The 17,473-nt window shown below is 45.1% G+C and overlaps 1 protein-coding gene across 1 annotated transcript; it reads right to left on the bottom strand.

The window, feature by feature from the left end:
• Positions 1-139: 139 nt before the first annotated feature.
• On the bottom strand, positions 140-17,071 carry LOC128442967 (Golgi apparatus protein 1). The gene is made up of 26 exons (XM_053425628.1): positions 16,760-17,071; positions 12,577-12,606; positions 10,970-11,056; positions 10,571-10,786; positions 10,144-10,347; positions 9,268-9,339; positions 8,989-9,175; positions 8,622-8,839; positions 8,413-8,534; positions 8,195-8,296; positions 7,707-7,860; positions 6,792-6,929; positions 6,628-6,714; positions 6,359-6,421; positions 6,019-6,132; positions 5,654-5,742; positions 5,448-5,565; positions 5,132-5,224; positions 4,896-5,033; positions 4,581-4,704; positions 4,310-4,452; positions 3,847-3,948; positions 3,629-3,736; positions 3,198-3,318; positions 2,967-3,073; positions 140-2,820 (listed from the first exon to the last, which is right to left on the bottom strand). The coding sequence occupies exons 1-26, from the start codon at positions 17,069-17,071 to the stop codon at positions 2,656-2,658; spliced, it is 3,414 nt and encodes a 1,137-aa protein (XP_053281603.1). The 3' UTR covers positions 140-2,655.
• Between the last annotated feature and the right edge of the window lie 402 nt (positions 17,072-17,473).

Raw genomic sequence — 17,473 nt, forward strand, 5'->3', positions numbered from 1 at the left:
TAAACCAACTTTTTTTAGGGCAGATTCTACTTAGTGAATCACACAATCCTGTTGAGAAGATGTTGGGGTCTGCTGATTGATGTGGAGGGGGGGGGGACCCAACTTGTGTCATATTAAATTGACTACCGTTGAGACAGAATTATGAAAATCTGGAGAGATTTTATTAAATTGAATCAAATTTGTATCTGTACAGCAAAATCAAATGTCACAATAAAGATCCTGTTACATTTTCATATTAACATGGCAAAATTTATAAATGAAAAACAAAAAACCTGCACTTTATAAAGTTTGCACACGTGGAGACTCGTGTACAAAACTGACACCGTTAAACTTCTCTGATCCAACATCGGACGTCTCCACACACACAAAGATCATTTCAGAAAAACTCGAGCTGTCGGTTCGTCAGCTTTCAGGAAAAAACGTCTCTTCAATCAAAATCTTGTATTTGCAACTTGAGCAGAAAACCTCTCACATGCGTTTTCCTCTTCTCCTGAATCTGTTTTTAAATCATTCAAACATCGATGTAAAACAAAAAGCTGCAAAAAACCTTGTTTTCAGAAATCTGTTCACCGGTGGATGAGCCGACGCCGGAGAGCAGAGGCGACGTCCAGCAAGTTAAAGGTGCAAAATGTATCTTCATCATTTCTGAATAATGTTTGCATCTTTCGTTAAACATCAGCGAAACAAAGATGCATCAAATGTAAAATGCTGAACCAGGGATTTAAAAGGTTTGATAATTTTCTACTAACAAATGAGTTATTATTCAGCTCAGGCGACAGTCTGGGTGGAGAGAGACAAAACAACTCAATTCTGAGTCGTTACAACTTTGGATCAAAAACAGAAAGCTGAATTTTCCAGTTCCACCAGTTTGATCTTGACAGCAGCTGTTGGTGTGGGGGTGGACTTTCACTGTGGCCCCTCAGGCCCCAAACTCTGACTAGCTCAGGCAATTAGCTTAGCACGAGAAGAGGAAACACACTCGGTCAGAGTTTAAACACCGACACATCTGAAGTTAATCAATTTGAATGTTGTATCTGATTTGTTTAAAACAAATAACACGTGAAATTTGAAAATGACAATTTGTGGTTTGAGATTTGTTTGGTTAGAAACGGTTTTAAAACCTTGAGGAGACGGGACATTAACAAACCTCTCCACTCACGTGTGAAGTTCTGGTTCTCGGTTCTGAGAAAACCAAAGAAACTAAATTCTCATTAACAAATATATGAAGTAATGTAAATAAATAGCTGCTACTTTAACTCAACGACCAAACTGAAAGAGACAACAGCTCCTGTGGTTCCTCTGCGTATCTTTGTCATTTTGGTTGTTTGCAGTCGTTGTGTGTCTCTTTGCAGTCGTTGTGCGTCTCTTTGAATTCTATTAGGTCTCGTTTTAGTCGTTTGGGGTCAAAGTGTTTCCTTCAGACTGAGCCCAGAGGCCTGCAGAGCAAATCAGCCCAGTGCAGGTTAACAGAGGTGTCACAGCTCTAGAGACAGAAATGTTTGGAGAGATGTTAAAAACAAGAACTTCCTATGAAGAGAATCAGCTGCTTCACACGAGTCTCATGTTTCAAATTCATGTTCAAAGCCTCTTTGTGTTCAGCGAAGGACGAAGGGACAGATTGAAGCTTTTCAACGGGTCCTCAGCTCAGTGCAGGTTTTACAGGAGGTGACACACGTAGCGTGTCCTCGATGCAGAGATGATTGGAAATATGTATAAAAGAAAAGAACTTCAGCCGTTACACACGGGTCTCGTGTACGAACTCTACGTTGACGCCATGAGGTCTCGTTAAAGTTCGTTAAAGGCAAATGAGATCAGGAACGTGGGCGGAGCCTCGTCCTTCACTGCTGAACCCAAACCTCCCAGACGATTAGAGAAACGTTCAGCCACACAGAAAACTTAACTTACTTCAGAACCGCGTCATTAATCGACAATAAATAAGGCATAAAATTAAAAAAAAAAGCGCAATGATTTTAATTAGCATTGAAATGACGTTTTTAAACAAATGTGCACACAACATTCCTGATGACGGAGACCAGCTTGACCTTCACGTCCAGTCACGCGGGGGGGGGTTTTCAGTAGCGAGAGACGAGGGTCTGAACTGGACCCGGGGACACGAGGCTGCGCAGGAGCCAAGAGGACGTCGGGACAAATGTTTCCAAGCAACGGGGAACGTCTCCGAATTCAAACTTTGCCGCGAGACAACGAGTCGCCTCGCGTGCGATTCAAGCAGCCGCAGTCTCTTTTAGAAAGAAATCACTTCCTGTTGCTCCACATGCTCCTCGGAAATACCACAAAAAGCATCAGGACTTAACGGGCGGAGACAGATCCAGACGTCACATCGACTTCTCACCCGACCCCCAGACAACGTCCTCGGGGACACGGGACGGACAGTCGCTGCTCTCCTGAGGATCAGAGACGTCCAAATAAACATGAAAGATTTTCACGAGCGTTGGGAAAAGTTTTGCATTTGATGCAAATCTGCAGCAGCAGCCAAACTAAGAGTTTTAGACCAAGGACGAGATCCAGATGTGACCACTGGCGCTGTGCAGGCTGGCTGGTTACAGATCGGGCATCTGAGAGAGGAGGAAGAAGAGGAGGAGGAGGAGGAGGAGGAAGGTTCAGGACGATGTGAGGTGTGAGTCTTTTCTTTGTCCTCTACCGATCCTTCAGTTCTCTCACTCGCTTTGTGATGCGACCGCACAGCAGCCCCACCAGGAAGAGGACGCACACGCTCATTGTGATCATGAGCAGGATGTAGTTCTTAGAGGGCGACGTCATCACCTGCAGGGCCAGGTCTGAGAAGCCCTCTGCTGGCGCCACCTGCAGGTCGGAGGGGGAGGTTAACAGGTTAACAGCACAGCCGAGGAAAACAACTTGGAACAGATGACGACCTGCACAGCTTCATTACACAGAGAAACTCATTTATTAATTTGTCAAATATTTAATCTCTGATCTGAAGCTTGTACCTTGGCAGCGTAGCTCCACATGTCGATCCGGTCCTGAAGTCTCTTCTTGCACTCGGGCTGCAGACGGATTCTTTTATCCTGCAGCGCCTCCAACAGACACGACATCTCTGCACGAGACAGCGACACATTAATGACACTCGGCAGAAAAACAACACTTTTCCTGAAACTGATCTTCATGACACTGGAATAAAGTTCTGTACAAATTCTAAATGAAAAGGTGAGAGAACGCACGTCGTCCTCGGCCGGGTGTGATGGCAGCACAGTGGTGTTTGAGGTCCAGGGCGCAGGCCGTGTGCAGGACCGGGTCCACAAAGATGTCCGCCTTGCTCTCCTTCAGCATGTTCAGGACTTCCTGTGCAGAAGAAGAAAACAGACACACAGAGTTTTCAAACGCTGAATCTACGAAGTTAGAATCAGAAACATTTGTTCACACGGACGCTGCTTTGAGCTCAATGTCTAGTTTCCTCCAGAGCAGAGACACGGACCGAGCAGGGGAAACGTTTTATTCCCAGTTCGAAGAACAACTGTATTATCACATTATACTGAATCGTTTAGATATTCAATATAAATCATGATCCACAAGTAAAATTATACTTTTAAACAATAATTATTACCAAAATAGTTCTGAATGATGACACTAAAGAACACAAAGAGTTATTAACCTTTTTACAGGCGTCCTGTTTGATTTTCAGCAGATTGACTTTCAGACACTCCTCCACCTGACCAGTCTGCTCCTGGGCTGCTGCCTCCTCCACACACAGCATGGAGATCTGGAGGAAGAGGAGGAAGAGGAGGAAGAGGAGGAGAAGAACATTTCATTCATCAATCAACAGGTTTAAAGAAACTAAGGAGACACACAAACAGGTGTGTGTGTGTTTACCTCGTCTGAGCAGTGCATCTGCAGCTGCGGGTCCAGTCTGTAGTCCAGAGCCGACTCCTGCAGGATCACCCTGATCTGGTCCTCACAGTCTGGAGACAGCCGCTGAACCCAAGTTCACAAAACACACAGATTAAAAACAACACACACACACACACACACAGGGACCGGTGAGTGGAAAAGAGGAACATTCCTTTTCAAGTAACGACACAACTTACTGATCAGAGAAGCAATATTTTAATTCAAACTTAATTGATTAGATCCACACATCAGCCTTTATCCCACTTTATTATGAATACATGTTACTGATGCCTTTTATCATTTGACCCCTTTTTTTTGTAAGATTAAATCTCTTATTGTCGCCTCCTCCTGAGGTTTTAATGCGGCTGGTTGTGATGTTGTGTTGTTGTGATGTTGTGATGCTGTGATGTTGTGATGTTGTGTTGGACTGTGCTTGTGGTCTAACCTGGTCAGCGTATTTGAGTTTGAGGCAGCCGATGACCTGACCCTCCAGCTCGCTGTCCTCGCCCGCCTTGTTCAGGATGGGCTGGCAGAACTTTGGGATGTCGGCTCGACAGGCTTTCCTCAGCACCGGGTTCAACCTGTAGTCTGGAGGAGGAGGAGGAGGAGGAGGAGGAGGAGGAGGAGGAGGAGGAGGAGGAGGAGGAGGAGGATGAAGGTGAGTGAGACAGGCCCAGATTCATCTTTTTGTTCAGATTTCTCAATGATGTGTGTACCTGTGTTCTGTGTGATCTGTCTCTTGGTGATCATCTGTTTACACTTAGGATCCATCAGCTCACTGTTCTTGTTCTGCTTCAGACACTGAAGAACGTTCCGGGCGTCGGCCTCAGTGCAGAACCGCTGCAGGGAGAGTTTGAACTTCAGTCACAAACCAAACCACTCAGAGGATCGATCAGGATTTAAAGCAACACTGTGAAACTTTTCATTTTTAAGGAGAGCAGCTTTTAAATATGTGGAATGTTTGAAGTGGTATTGACGTCAATATATCCACTTTTCTTCCTCCTCCTCCTCCTCCTCCTCCTCCTCCTCACCTTGATCATCTGCTTGCAGACCCTCATCAGCTGGTAGTCGAGCTCGGGGTCGTTCATCTCGCCCTCCTGCAGCCTGAAGATCCGCTGGTGGCAGCGCAGACTGAGCTGCTTCTTATGCTCCTTCAGACACTCGATCATCTGCGGAGGAGAGAGAGGAAGGAGAGGGAGATCAGACAAACAGAAAGAGAAAGGACAGAGTAGAGAAAAGCAGAGAGGTTGTTCCTCATGTTTCTCACCTGAGCGTTTCCATAGTTCACGTTGGGACAAAGTCGGCTGATGTCAGATCGACACGGTTCGTACAGATCTGGGTCCAAGCGAATATCCTCCGACTGAGAAATCAGGAGAAAGACTTTACCGTACAAACTGTAAAAAAGTGCATCTGTTCTTTCTATAAAGGAGTTCAGAGCAATTCAACTTTTCATTTGAATGATCTCAGATCTTTCCTTAAAATAATCTGTCTTTGCATTTGCTCTTTTCTCAGTTTTTCTCAAACATTGTTTAAATGAAGTTATCAAGCTGAGTCCAACAGGATGATGTCAGTCAAACATTCACCATCTCCAGCTCCTCCACCCGCAGCTGCTTGCGACACTTGAGAGAAACCCTCTGCTCCCTGGCGTCCTGCAGCGTGTCGTTCCTCACGGTGGTGCTCAGACAGATGACCACGTCCACCCTGCAGGGGAAAGTGTGAGACGCCAACTGAGCAACAAGTGTGTAACGAGAATAATGAAAACAAAGATTCAATGGAAACTTGAACTCACTTTTTCTTGATGTTCGGACACAGATGCAGAACGTCCTCCTTGCAGGACATCTTGAACTTGTAGGAGAACCGGAAATCCTTCATTTGAATCTGAGAGTTGAGAGATGGAGGTTTATTCAGATTATTATCCTTACGCAGCAAAAAACTCCAGCAGAACAGTTGTTGTGTCTTTGAGTCTGATCACATCCCAGAGGGAGACGATAACTAATGCTGTTGGTTCAGAGCAGATTAAGATCAACACAGAAAACAGTCGTGTGTTTCAGATTCACAGAAACCGAACAGAAAAGAAACGATAACATCAGATGTGATAAAAAAAAGAAGAAGAGTAGAGAATAGATCAGTGTGTATGATGTTGTGTTAACTGACCAGCTGGAAGTGTGTTACACCGACTGAACACTTCTCGTTCATCTCTTTCTGGTGTTTGTTCTGAACCAGACACTCCATCAGGTCGCCCGTGTCGATCTGGTTATCAGCGACGTCCTACAACACAAACACACACACACACAATAACACACCGTTACCGTTTACCTGTGATGCACACAACCACATACGTGCAGCAAATTATTGAGTCAATTTTTTTAATTATTTATTTTGCGTTTTGGATATAGTCTTGTAATAATCCCAGAGATGATTGTCATATGAGAGTATGTAGATACATTTGTGTGTGTGTGTGTGTGTGTGTGTGTCTGTGTGTGTTTGTGCTCACGTGGCAGTGGGCCTGGATGATTGGCTCACAGGCTCTGATCAGCAGAGCATCGATCTGGATGTCCTGCAGCCAATAGGAGACAGAAACAGGAAGTCACAGCTGACGACAAAACACTCGATTGTTCGACTCACAACAGAAAAACCTCGTTACAAAAACTAAAACACACTTTAGACCAAGGAGGTGAATCATGTTGATTCCTTTTAAAAGTCCTACGAGTTAATCAGGTCACGGTTTATTCTGGTTTCAGCGTCATGACGAGTTTCTCTCACCTCTGACTCCAGCTCCGTCAGGTTCCCCACGACGTCCCTGCAGGCAGAGACCAGGTCCTCCAGGTGATCCTGCAGACACTCCAGCTCCTGAGCACACACACACAAACAAACACGTATTTGCTTGACTCATCAGACAAGCAACCATGAGCAGCACACGGTCTCACCTGTCCCGTGTCGGTCTTCTCGCTGCACCACTTGCCGAGGTCGGTCATGCATTTTTTCTGAAGGTCCGGTTCCAACTTCACATCCAGCGCCCTCTGGTGGAGAATCCTCTGAACCTCCACCTTACAGTCCCGAGATAACTGCGCACACACACACACACACTTAGTAATGCTATTATACATTACATATGTAATTTGATCGCTATAACCATGTATCAATGCGTCGTGAAGCAAGTTTTTTAAATCCTCTAAAGTGACACATTTGTATTTCATGGTTGTAAAGATACTTTTCACGGTTTCCTGATGTTCGATATTTCAATAATTCCTCCAATACTTGATAAATATCCTTCTATCCAGTATCCGTCCACACACACAACGGAGTAGATAGTGACCTCACATCAGAAAACATTTATTGCAAATACAGCCCTGGAAAAATCCTAATGAAAAGTATGAATCACAAAATTATGACATCGATAAGCAAATTGAAATCGAAATTCACGGCTTCAATTCTCCAATTATAAAGAAAAGTAGAAGCTCATTTGTTTCAGTGCATGAACAGATTGATTTGTTGAAATCCCTGATCTGACACCAAAGTCATGAACAACATGTAGACGACAAAACAACACACAAAACCTGATTCCCAACAAAACTGAGTGATTTGAAATTCAGTGCTTTGTAACCTACTGCATTTTTTAACATAGGATTAAAAACTAGGATCAAATCGTAAATTTCAACCCTTCACCGGATCAATGCTGATTGATTTAGGTCGACTCACTGTACCTGATCCTCTGGATTTACCTGTTAAGTTTAAAAAACATTAGCGTTACACCTGCACATCAGGCTCCTACACACACACACAACAGAATTGTACATCGGATGAAACTAAGACAGTGAGTGTGTGTGTGTGTGTCCTCCTACCCGCCGGCCCTGCTCCTCGGTGCGGTAGGCGTGGCGGTAGAGGCACGAGAAGACGGCGCCCGGCGGCATCAGCTCACTGGTCTCATTCCAGCCGTGGGTGTGGCAGAGGCGGGCGGCGTCACCCTGACACTTCTTATACAGGATGGGGTCCAGTCTGGGAGACAGGAGGGAATATTACTATTTAATTTAATGTGGATTACACCACAGCTTTACAGGTCAGTTTAAAACCACTGTCAGAGCCATGTGAGGACAAATGAAGTGAAAAACAAGTTCATCCGTTTGTATAAAATGTGAAAATCTTAAAAGAAAACTATTTAAAAAGCGGCTTAAGAGTCGAGGAGCAGATAAAAGGAGTGTGGACAAACATTTCTAATGACATTCAGGTTCCTTCAGGTCGGCCGGGACATCTACTTAATTATTTTTAAACTGCACAAGTAGGGGTTTACAAGAACTGAACGTTTGTCCAGATTCACAGTGAACAGACTCACTTCCAGTCTCTGGATATGAAATACTGCAGCTCCAACAGCCGGTGTTCACAGTCCTCCACCATCTTCTCTGTGTACAGGTGCTCCATCAGACACGACAGGATCCTGCACACACACACACACACACACACACACACACACGGCAATTCATTGTTTTCACATTGTAATTTAGTTCAGGCTGCATAGTTCTGTTGGATGCAGAGTGTGTGTAACCAGCTCACATGGGGTCTCCGGTGCGGATGTGCTTGCAGGCGGTCTGGATCACGGACTCACACGCCTCGTTGAGCGCACGGTCGATCCGGTAGTCGGCTCCAGGGTCGGCCGACTGGATCAGACTCTGCAGCTGCAGCGAAAACATAAAGTTTTATGAATACTCCAGTTTCAGAGGTCCTCGTCAAGATAATGGTGGCAGGGACGGATGTGGTCTTACTGCGTTCTGGCAGACGCCCTCGACCGTGGCGCTGCGGTCGCTGCGCCCGATCCTCATCAGGCAGTGCAGCGTGCGGCCCTTGCGGTGCAGCCCGGAGCAGTGAGCCTCGATCTCCGTCCGGCAGTGAAGCACGATCTCCGGACTCAGAGAGAAATCCTCCATCAGCATCTTCCGGTAGTCCACCATCTCACCCTGACACTCGCCACTGACCGTACGACCTGGAGAGCACGAGATCACATGTGAACTCAGTGGAACCCTGATAACCCTGGTGCATACTGTCATTTTTTATATGACCCTTTAATTAAATCCATCTAAATCCACTCAAAGTAACCAGGCAGCTCTTTGGGCTCAGCGTGTTCCGGCTCACCTCGGTGCACGGCGGCCTCCAGGCACAGCAGCAGGTAGGACAGCCGGGCCTCGCGGGCTCGCGGCAGGTTGGTGTCCAGGCTGCAGCGCTGCTTCCTCAGGTCCAGCTTACAGGCTTTAGCCAGCGAGTAGCTGACCCTGTAGTCCTGAGAGATCAGCTTCTGCCGGGTGGTCAGAGCATCGCGGCACTGGGGAGGAGAGGGAGAGGAGGCCGAGCTGAACCCAGAGGAATTCAGAACACAACTGAGTTTGTGAATTCACAGTTCAACGGAAGTCGTACCTTTTCTGACATGGCCTCTTCAAACTTGTGGTTGAACAGACACTTGTAGACTTTTCCTTCTCCTGCCTGAGTCTGTGAAGAGGGAAAGAGAGAGAGAGGAGTTCCATTGACTGACAGTGAGTGAAATACTATTATGATGGATCTATTAAATCTGATTTATGGAATTAACGGCCTCCTTTGTACTTCTGCTTTTCACCTGTGTATCGTTTGAATCCTTTGAGATAGTATCTGCTTCTTTACAGTTGTTCATTGATTCATGTGCATCAATAATATTAATATTAATATCAGAATCAGAAAGTATTTATTGCCAAGTAGGTTTACACCTACCAGGAATTTGCTCTGGTAATTGGTGCAAACAATGAACATAGAAACATAAAAACACAATAAATACAACACACATAAGAAAAACAATAAAAAAAATAAAAAACAGTATATATTTACTCACTATTTACTTCTTATTTACTCACTTTTTCTTATATTTATACAAAGTAACATTTATTTAGACAAACATATCTGAATAAAAATATATAAAAGATAAAAGATACAAAAAGTGAAGTAAAAAGTGAAATGCAAAATCCAAAACAGTGAACAGTGTCAAATTGCAATATGCAATAGGCTATTAATAACCCTCCATCGATCAGGAATGGATCCAATTTAATTTACTGACATGTTATATCTGGTTCCATCTTTTACTGTGAGGATGTTTGTGTGTGTGTGTGTGTGTGTGTGTGTGTGTGTGTGTGTGTGTGTGTGTGTATCTGGAAGACATTTTACAAAGCATTTATCTTTTATGAGAGAACATATCTATCAACATGTGGTTAAACATTGAGTTAATGATCCTAACGATGCTGATGAATAATTATGTGTGTGTCTTACGTTCTGACAGAACCTCTCCCGGTCGTCCCGACAGGAGAAGTAAAGATGTCGGTCGAGGTGGAAGTCGTCTGACGACAGCTCCGCCACCCGCAGGATCGCCCTCTGACACTCTTCTTTGATTGGATGAGCACCATCCTGCTGCTCCGCCTCCCGCACCAACGCCTTCTCCAGACAGGAAATCACCTCCCCCTGGGAGTGCACATCCTGAGGAGGAGGGGGGGGGGGGGGGGGGGGGGGGACAGAGGACGAAGGTACGAGATCAATGTTCAACCTGTCGTATCCAGAACCTCCAGATTTTATATCACCAACCAGACGACTAGCATCTCCTTAGAGTCAGGGTTATTCATCTTAATCTAAACACAACTCACAGACACACACACACACACACACACACACACACACACACAGAGACACACACTGCTCCCACCTTGTGTCCCACGTTGATGCTGCCGCAGTGCAGGCTGTTGATGTCCTCTCTGCATTTGTCCATGAAGCCACAGATGAGACGAAAGTCACTGAAGACGATACCGGTCATCTTGGTGATGTACTGGTTACACTGGTGCTCGCTGATGTTGCCACGGTGGTCCACCAGGCAGGACACCAGGTAGCCCCTCCCTCGCTCCTCCTCGTTACACTCCTTCAACTGAAGGTGTCGGACATGTGACAGGTCAGAGGCCAATGTGAGGGTTTTAATAATAATTTGAATAAAGACACGTATGATACAGAGACAATGTTTGAGGCTTTATCAACGTTCAGATTCTGGTCAATCCCTCCATCAGGGTCTTGATCCAGTTCATTCTAAAGATCTGTCCTGATCCACACTCACCTCGGCGATGGTGCTCTTACAGACCTCTGTGGCGACCGACTCAAACTTAGAGTCTGTGGTCAGATTGAGTTTGTAGTTCCACAGGAGCTGATGGGGAAAATAAAACATATGTAACATGATCTTTTTATAGAAATCACAAGGAGAGAAAAGGACACTCGAACATATATTCACTATATTTCAGCCCGATCCCAAAGTCATAGATCAGATGAACCTGAGCCTCTTCTTCTTCTCATAATGTGACATTTTAATTATTTCCTCAGTCTAAGACATACTGAGTAAACCAATGGACTGAAAATGACCTGAATCTCATTTCTCCAGTTAATAAACTCAACATGATTGACCATTAATCAGAGAAAAAGAAAATATTTGACTGAGTTAACTTGAGCTTTCAGGACCAATCACAAGCAGCTGGAATGTGACACAGTGAAAAGCGTGATGTTCCCTCTTTGTTTGTTTGTTTGTTGCACGGTTACACAACAACTACTGAAAAAATTTCCACATCACTTGGTGGCAGGATGTGGAAAGCCAACTACTTCCTGCTGTGGCTCCACCTACATGACCCACACAGGAAGCAGCTCAGTCCTCTTCAAACACAGACACCTGACTGACAACACGGTGGAGGCCTCATCCTGTCAGGTCTGGTCTGTGTACGTGACCAACGTGACTTTGAATTGTGGTCACTCCCTGTTGTAAACGTGTGTGTTTGTAATGTTGTGTTTTCTCGTCCTGTGTCGACTCTTCAGAATTATTCCTGTTAGTCGTGAGTGAGTGAGTCGTCCTCAAACTCTGCACACGAACAATAAAAAGTGAGACGATTGTAAAAGAGCTTTTTAAAAAACTGTGGCGCAGAGTGAAAAAACTTTGTGCTCATCCTACCTGGTTTAACTGCACTGAAGAGTTTACACTCAGCGTTTTTCATCACATGACATTTGAGCTTTGCGCTTTTTTTACATATTAACTGATTTTCCAGTGAATAATTCATGGATATTGATGGAAAACGCAGATTGAGGCCTGTTGGCTCCTGGCAGACGTATAAGCTCTGATTTCTATCTAGTTGGATTTTCTTCAGCTGTACGAAGAAGTTTCTAAATCTCTCTCACTCGTTCTCTCTTCATCATTCTGCCTTTTTATTTATGTGTGTGTTGTTTCCCTGCCAGCGAGGCTCCAGCTGCAGCAGCCACAGATAACAGCAAGTGACAGGCAGGCCGCCCAGAAAATAACACCAGGACAAAACTGTGTGTGTGTGTGTGTGTTGTTGTTAATTGCAGCCACAGCTTCCCGGTGCTGTAATAAAAAGGTCCATTAACCTTTTGGCATTTCAAAGACCCGTCTGGCGTTAACTGCTGTGGACTCTGGACACTGGAGTTTTATCATCGAGACACTGAGACGAAGCTTAAAGAATCTCTCACTGAAGAAAAGAGGACAAACATCTGATGAAGGTTCAGATCAAGTTTGTGAAGGTCGTCGGTGACACGATTACGCTCAAGCAGACATTGCTCCTAGGGACTATTTACATGTTAAACAGATTCTGTACCAACACTGAAAACTCCCTATTACTGTGTGTGTGGTTGTGTGTGTGTGTGTGTGTGTGTGGTAGGGACACTTACATGGTTACAGTCGGGAGCGAGCTCACTTTCCTGCAGAGACAGAAAAATATACAAGTTAAAACTCAAAAAACACTTTTCCCCTGTACACAAGTATTAAGAGAATATTCTGTTTGTATTAATATTTGAAGTATTATCATTACACAGGAAGTGTTGTTAGAGGTAAAATCCCCATCACCACTTAAAGGCCAATTTCATATCTGTCAGTTATTTTTGTGCCGCAGCCGGAAGGAGATTTTTACCGACTGTGAACTTCACTCGTCACGATGTTGTGTCCAGTTTGTGTTATTTGGGCTCAGAGTGTGTGTTCAAAGTGGAAGTGATGTGGTTTCACTGTTCCTTGGCAAACCGCATGGTGCAGTGACTGTGGCCAGCTTGTTGTGACAGTGAGGTTTCCAGGTCTGTTCTGTACAGAGGCCGAAAAACCAGTTCTCACCAACTTTATCCGGCAAACGGCTAATTCTGCACCGAGGTGTGTGAGAATTCAATATTTTAGCTGTTCTGGGGTCTGACTGTATTCTTTGCAATAAAGACAGGAGGGGGGGCCTTGAGCAGGTTGGGCCAGATATAAGGCCTTTATACAAATGATTTATAAATAACCCTTTCTGCATAATGTTAATAATGAATCTTATAATTGTTCTGAATTCTAACTTTTGGTATTAAACCATTATTCCCTTAGATTCATTCACATCACATATATTTATTTCATGCAGCTGTCTGATAAGTTCTGGAGGTCGGACAGAGTGACTTTGTTGACACTGTTTTGTTTCGTTGTTTTGGCTTTGAGGATCCTAATGTTTACATCAACAGGACGTTGTTTGGATATAGCAGGAACATCATATTCCTTTCTCCATTGGCCCACATGGCATCAGCTGTGTCAAGGCCTTAAGGCAGCTATCAGAGTAGTAGTAGCGTCACGGAGAGCGGCTTCTTGTCACTTCCTGGATTCCTTGACAAGAGGCGGTGGACTACAGCTGTGGACTCCCCTGGAGGGAGAACCAAATTGATTTGCGGTGACTCCCCTTCAATCTTTCATAACCAATCATATTAAATCTACTGTTATAATTATATCAAACCCCTTTTGTTCTGGGCCATTATTAACTACCCATTGCTAACTGATTTAGCCTAGGCTGTGATAATTGTCCATAGCTGCATGTTCAACTTTCATTGCATCTCAATAAATACTTAAAATGGACCAGTCCGGCTCTTCTCTTATTCAGGATAAACCAACACGCCTGACAGGTGCTGCAGGAACGGACAAAATAAAAAGCTTTTTAAAAAAAGAGCCGTACAACCATAAGCTTTACATGTCTGTTTTTGTGAGGATTAAATTAAAGATATATCGAATGTATTCAGAAACAACCGACAAACTCTAAACAACTGAAATGCTGCTGAGGACAAGTTGTAAAACCAACGTGGATCAGTGGATGTAGCCATACTTGAGGGGTCTTACTGCCTTTCTACACGTCTGTCCTCAGGGGACCATTGTCTCTTTTTGAAAGAGTCCACATTTTAAATAAGACAAAAAACCATCAGATAAGCTACTGAGTGCTGATAAATGAGCTCAACTTTTCTTTTGAGTTTCACTTGAGACAAGAACAACCACAAACCACAGAAGTCTGATAAGAACAAAGCAGCAGAAGCTCTTCACTGCATCGTGGACCATTAGAGGAAACAGCTGGAGACTTTGTTCTTACAGCTTCACATCCCTTTGCAGTAGAGCGACATGAGAGCTCCTGATGTTGACTCCGCTCTGCCCCCAGTGCTTCTCCTCAAAGCTCCTTCTCCTCACTTTGTTCACTGTCATCTCCGCTAATCGTTTCCCGGGCAGAGCGGCGAGGAGGAAACGGAGCCTCCGCAGCCTCAGAGATTAAAAACTTCCCATTAGCAAGACAACGAGTTATTAATTAATGAAGAGCTGCAGCCCTCACATCAAAGGCCTTTGGAACAAGAGCGCATTAATCAAGTAGACTGAAGTAACAGAGGCTAATTGTGTGTGGGGTGGAGGGGAATGTGACAAGTCTTTGTTTATCTTGCTGGAAACCTCCAAGTGAATACGATGCTCGGCACTAAATGTCCTCGATGTGAAAATGACCTCTTCCCGTCCACGCTGACAAAAGCTTCCCTGTGACTAAATGTCTCGTTGCTCCGCAGCCCGGCGTCGTACCAGCGTCCTTTCTCCTGTGAATAAAGAGGATTCAAATGACTGAGAGACGTCACAGGAGTTCCTCGCATTGCACGAGTCATCTCACGAGCCTCGAGGTTCATCCAGCGTGTGAGCTCCTCTAAGGGTCTCCATCCCCAGGTTGGGAACCACCCAGGCTGATCCACACAGATCAGGATAAGAGCATCTGTTTGCAGAAAGAATCAAACTCCACATAAGAGTCACTCTCTACAAAGATTTGTCAGTGACTGAAAACTGCCTCATCCCACCTCCAGGAGGCTGAAACTGCTCCACAATATCAGTGCCCCCCCCCCCGTCAATCCAGAGTCAGTGACAGGCTGAGAGAGGCAGAGTCAGACTGTGGCTGCAGGCCTGTCTGTGCACTGACTCTCTCAGTCTGCTGCAGTTTGTTGTTTTTCTCCTAGACGTCCATCAAGTGTCAGATTTCAGGGCTTAGAACGCCACAAATAAACTCTGTGACACTGCACTGTAAACACGCTGGGCTGTGTGTGTCTGTGTCTGTCTGTGTGTGTGTCTGTGTGTGTGCACATGTGTATCAATAGTTATGAGGTTCCATCCCATCATTGTGAGGACATACTGAGGGTTGAAACTTGGTTTTCAGGTTAGAATCAGGTTTAGTTTGGATTAAGTTCAGCTTTGAGTTGTTATGGTTATGGTAGGGGGGGCTAGTGAATCCATTATGTCAAAGATTGACCCCCTCAGCTATAGAGAAACTGTGTGTGTGTGTGTGTGTGTGTGTGTGTGTGTGTGTGTGTGTGTGTGTGTGTCCTGGGGGTGTGTCTCTCTCTGGAGAGGAGGCAGATTTATAGGAACCATTTACCTCTTCAGGAGGCCACAGCTGTTATTGAGTTGAAGCGATGTAATTATCTCAGTAAAGAGGGCATCGCTCAGGGCCAGTGGTGTGTGTGTGTGTGTGTGTCTGTGTGTGTGTGTGTGTGTGTGTGTGTTTGTCGACGTCAGCATGGCGGATGATGTCAACATGGTGCTGGGGCAAAGAGGGTTGCAATAAAATGAAATGCGTCAACACAATGAAAAGTCTACACATATTCCGGGACATGAACACACTCTCCTGTTCACCTGTCAGAGTAGAGACAGGTTCACTAACACATGAAGGGAATAAAGTGATTCACCAAAATAAAAGACCTCGATCTGTGTGTGTGTGGTTGTGTGTGTGTGTGTGTGTGAAAACAAATATTGGTTTTGGATAACGTTTAAGACAGTAAGTCACCTGACAGCCAGATGACACACACACACGACTGAGTCCAAGTAAAACTGCTGTTGTGTTTGGCAGGGCTGGGTTTTGTGTTAGTTGCGTGTTAGAAACCTCATCAACACAACCACTCGCTGGCTGGTAACTTTCCTCACAGTTTCTCACAGTTTCTGAAAGCAAGGGGGGGGGGGTGTGTACTTAGCTATGCCCTTAGTCTGATAATCTGTCAGTGGCTAAGTGGCAGGAAACAGACGGAGGGATTGAGAAACTAAGTTAAACTCATATCAACAATTATTTATTCTTCTAATAAAGCGGTTGCTCCGTCATGACTCCATGAGCTCCACAATCAAACTGACACGTCTCTGCAGCCGGAAATAAAGAACACTTAAAATCCCTCATTTTAATAGGCTGCTTTGAAAACTTCATTTTATTATTATTAATAATTTGTTATCTTAGCCTGAATCTGTTAATAAGTAGATTCGAACGCATCGCTCTTACTTACTGACGCCGATTTGCAATGTTACAGATTTAAATACTAATAAAGGATTCTCTTATTTTATCTTAAAACAGGCACGTGTTAATGAATTCATCCTCAGTGTGTGTGTGTGTGTGTGTGTGTGTGTGTGTGTGTGTGTGAATGTCAGGTGTGTGTGTGTGCGAGTGTCAGGTGTGTGGATGTTTACACCTGTGTCAGCCGGTGTGGATCGAACCCAGCGGGGCGGCGCACCCAGCCGCTGCCCCGGCACCGGCCCCGGGGAGCGGCGGCGCGCCTCCCCCGGCCCTGGTCTTACCTCTCTGCGGTCCTGCAGGCACTCCAGCACGGCCAGGTTGTTGGTCCAGGTGTGCTTGGGGCAGAGGCGGCTCAGGTCCTCCCGGCAGGCCTCCTCCTCCGACAGCTTCCAGCCGCTCGCCCTTCGAGGCTGCGAGGCCCCGGCGGCGGCCGCGGCAGGTGCCTCCCTGGGAGGTGGGTCCGCGGCTCTGAGGACCGGGGGGTCGGGCGGGTCCACCGGGCCGCCTACGGCCTTCAGGCCGAGGACGGAGCCGGAGCCGCAGAGACACAGGAGCAGAAATAGCCGCAGCTGAAGGCGACCGTCCGCCGCCATCTTCACTTTACTGTTAACTACTGTGAGTGCAGCGCTTCACTTCCGCTCTGCCTCTTCACAATTAAACTCCTCAGAATGATCAACTTCCTTTCTTTTATAAAATAAAAGCCTTTATTTTTGCGCTTGCTAAGTCTCCGCCACGTCTGATTTAAAAGTTCAGTAAATATCTCCAACACGTGACGGACACACATTTTCTGAAACTTCTATATTCTCATTGAGTTAGTCTGCTCAAACTTTATTCATATATTTTAATATTATTTGATTGTGATTCTTTTTCTCTCACTGCTGACTCAACTTTGATTGTGACACAGGTCTTGAGGTTTTTATTTGTAACGAGTATTTTCAACAAAAAATAAAATTTGATTAAAAAAAATAAGTAGTAGGTATTGTTCGTACAACTAT

Source organism: Pleuronectes platessa, chromosome 1 (genome assembly GCF_947347685.1).
Source record: "Pleuronectes platessa chromosome 1, fPlePla1.1, whole genome shotgun sequence".
NCBI classification, from domain to species: Eukaryota; Metazoa; Chordata; class Actinopteri; order Pleuronectiformes; family Pleuronectidae; genus Pleuronectes; species Pleuronectes platessa.

Bases quoted from the DNA above. Each gene is read 5' to 3' on its own strand.
- LOC128442967 (XM_053425628.1), bottom strand. From the start codon at position 17,071: ATGGCGGCGGACGGTCGCCTTCAGCTGCGGCTATTTCTGCTCCTGTGT. The intron at 11,057-12,576 runs GTAAGTGTCCCT...TTTCCCCATCAG, and splicing joins TCGCTCCCGACTGTAACCAT to CTCCTGTGGAACTACAAACT. The intron at 2,821-2,966 runs GTACAAGCTTCA...TCCGACCTGCAG, and splicing joins TGTGGAGCTACGCTGCCAAG to GTGGCGCCAGCAGAGGGCTT.